Source organism: Salvelinus sp. IW2-2015, unplaced genomic scaffold (assembly GCF_002910315.2).
Source record: "Salvelinus sp. IW2-2015 unplaced genomic scaffold, ASM291031v2 Un_scaffold16496, whole genome shotgun sequence".
Classification (NCBI taxonomy): domain Eukaryota; kingdom Metazoa; phylum Chordata; class Actinopteri; order Salmoniformes; family Salmonidae; genus Salvelinus; species Salvelinus sp. IW2-2015.
The window spans coordinates 744,262-745,068 of record NW_019957613.1 but is presented as its reverse complement, the minus strand read 5'-3'; the positions used below and the strand labels follow the sequence as shown (position 1 = coordinate 745,068).

The window sequence follows — 807 nt, the reverse complement described above, 5'->3', positions numbered from 1 at the left end:
ATTGTGGTCTGCAGGGGGGCATGTCGGTGGACTCCATCACAGACCTGGATGATAACCAATCCCGCCTGTTGGAGGCGCTGCAGCTCTCTCTGCCCGCTGAAGCRCCCAGCAAGAAGGAGAAGCACCGGGACAAGAGGCTGAGCCTCAACCCTATCTACAGACAGGTGCCTCGCCTGGTGGACAGCTGCTGCCAGCACCTGGAGAAGCATGGTACGAATGAACACAGCCCCTCTCACTGACCACACCTGGGGCCTGTTCAGTAGGGCACAATATAGCAAAAGGTTTTGCAACGGAAAACAAAAACGAGCGCAGGTAGGAGCTCCCTGTTTCAAAACGTTTCCTATGTGCTGGACACGGCTCTATTAATGTGGTCAAAATCCTGGTCTTTGTCAGGGATCACTCACCCGATCTGACCCTACAGGGTGCAGTCTGTTGGAGTTTCCAGCCCCACGTCTTAACCCCGCCCTGCACTGCCCAACCAGCCCCACATCTTTACCCCGCCCTGCACTGCCCAACCAGCCCCACATCTTTACCCCGCCCTGCACTGCCCAACCAGCCCCACATCTTTACCCCGCCCTGCACTGCACTGCCCAACCAAGATGCTGTAGAAACAAGGCAGTAGTGTCTGGCCATTCATTCCTGACACTCAGTGAACCGACTTTGCAATCCTTCTCAACGTGGACCCCTGGGTTTACTCCCCCACTCTCCCGCAGTCTTTAAATCCTCACTTGCTGGACTGAGCATTAGGAGCTAAAGTTCTCTAAGGCGTGAATGGGCCACAGTAGCACTGGTGTAGGTTTGATGGTT

At 55.3% G+C, this 807-nt stretch overlaps 1 protein-coding gene across 1 annotated transcript in view; it reads left to right on the top strand.

Moving 5' to 3' along the window:
- Positions 1 to 807, top strand: part of LOC112080779 (rho GTPase-activating protein 6) — a 101,484-nt gene that overhangs the window by 83,804 nt on the left and 16,873 nt on the right. The window contains exon 5 of the mRNA XM_070442708.1: positions 15 to 210. Coding sequence (XP_070298809.1) covers positions 15 to 210 — 196 coding nt within the window. The remainder of the gene's footprint in view (positions 1 to 14; positions 211 to 807) is intronic.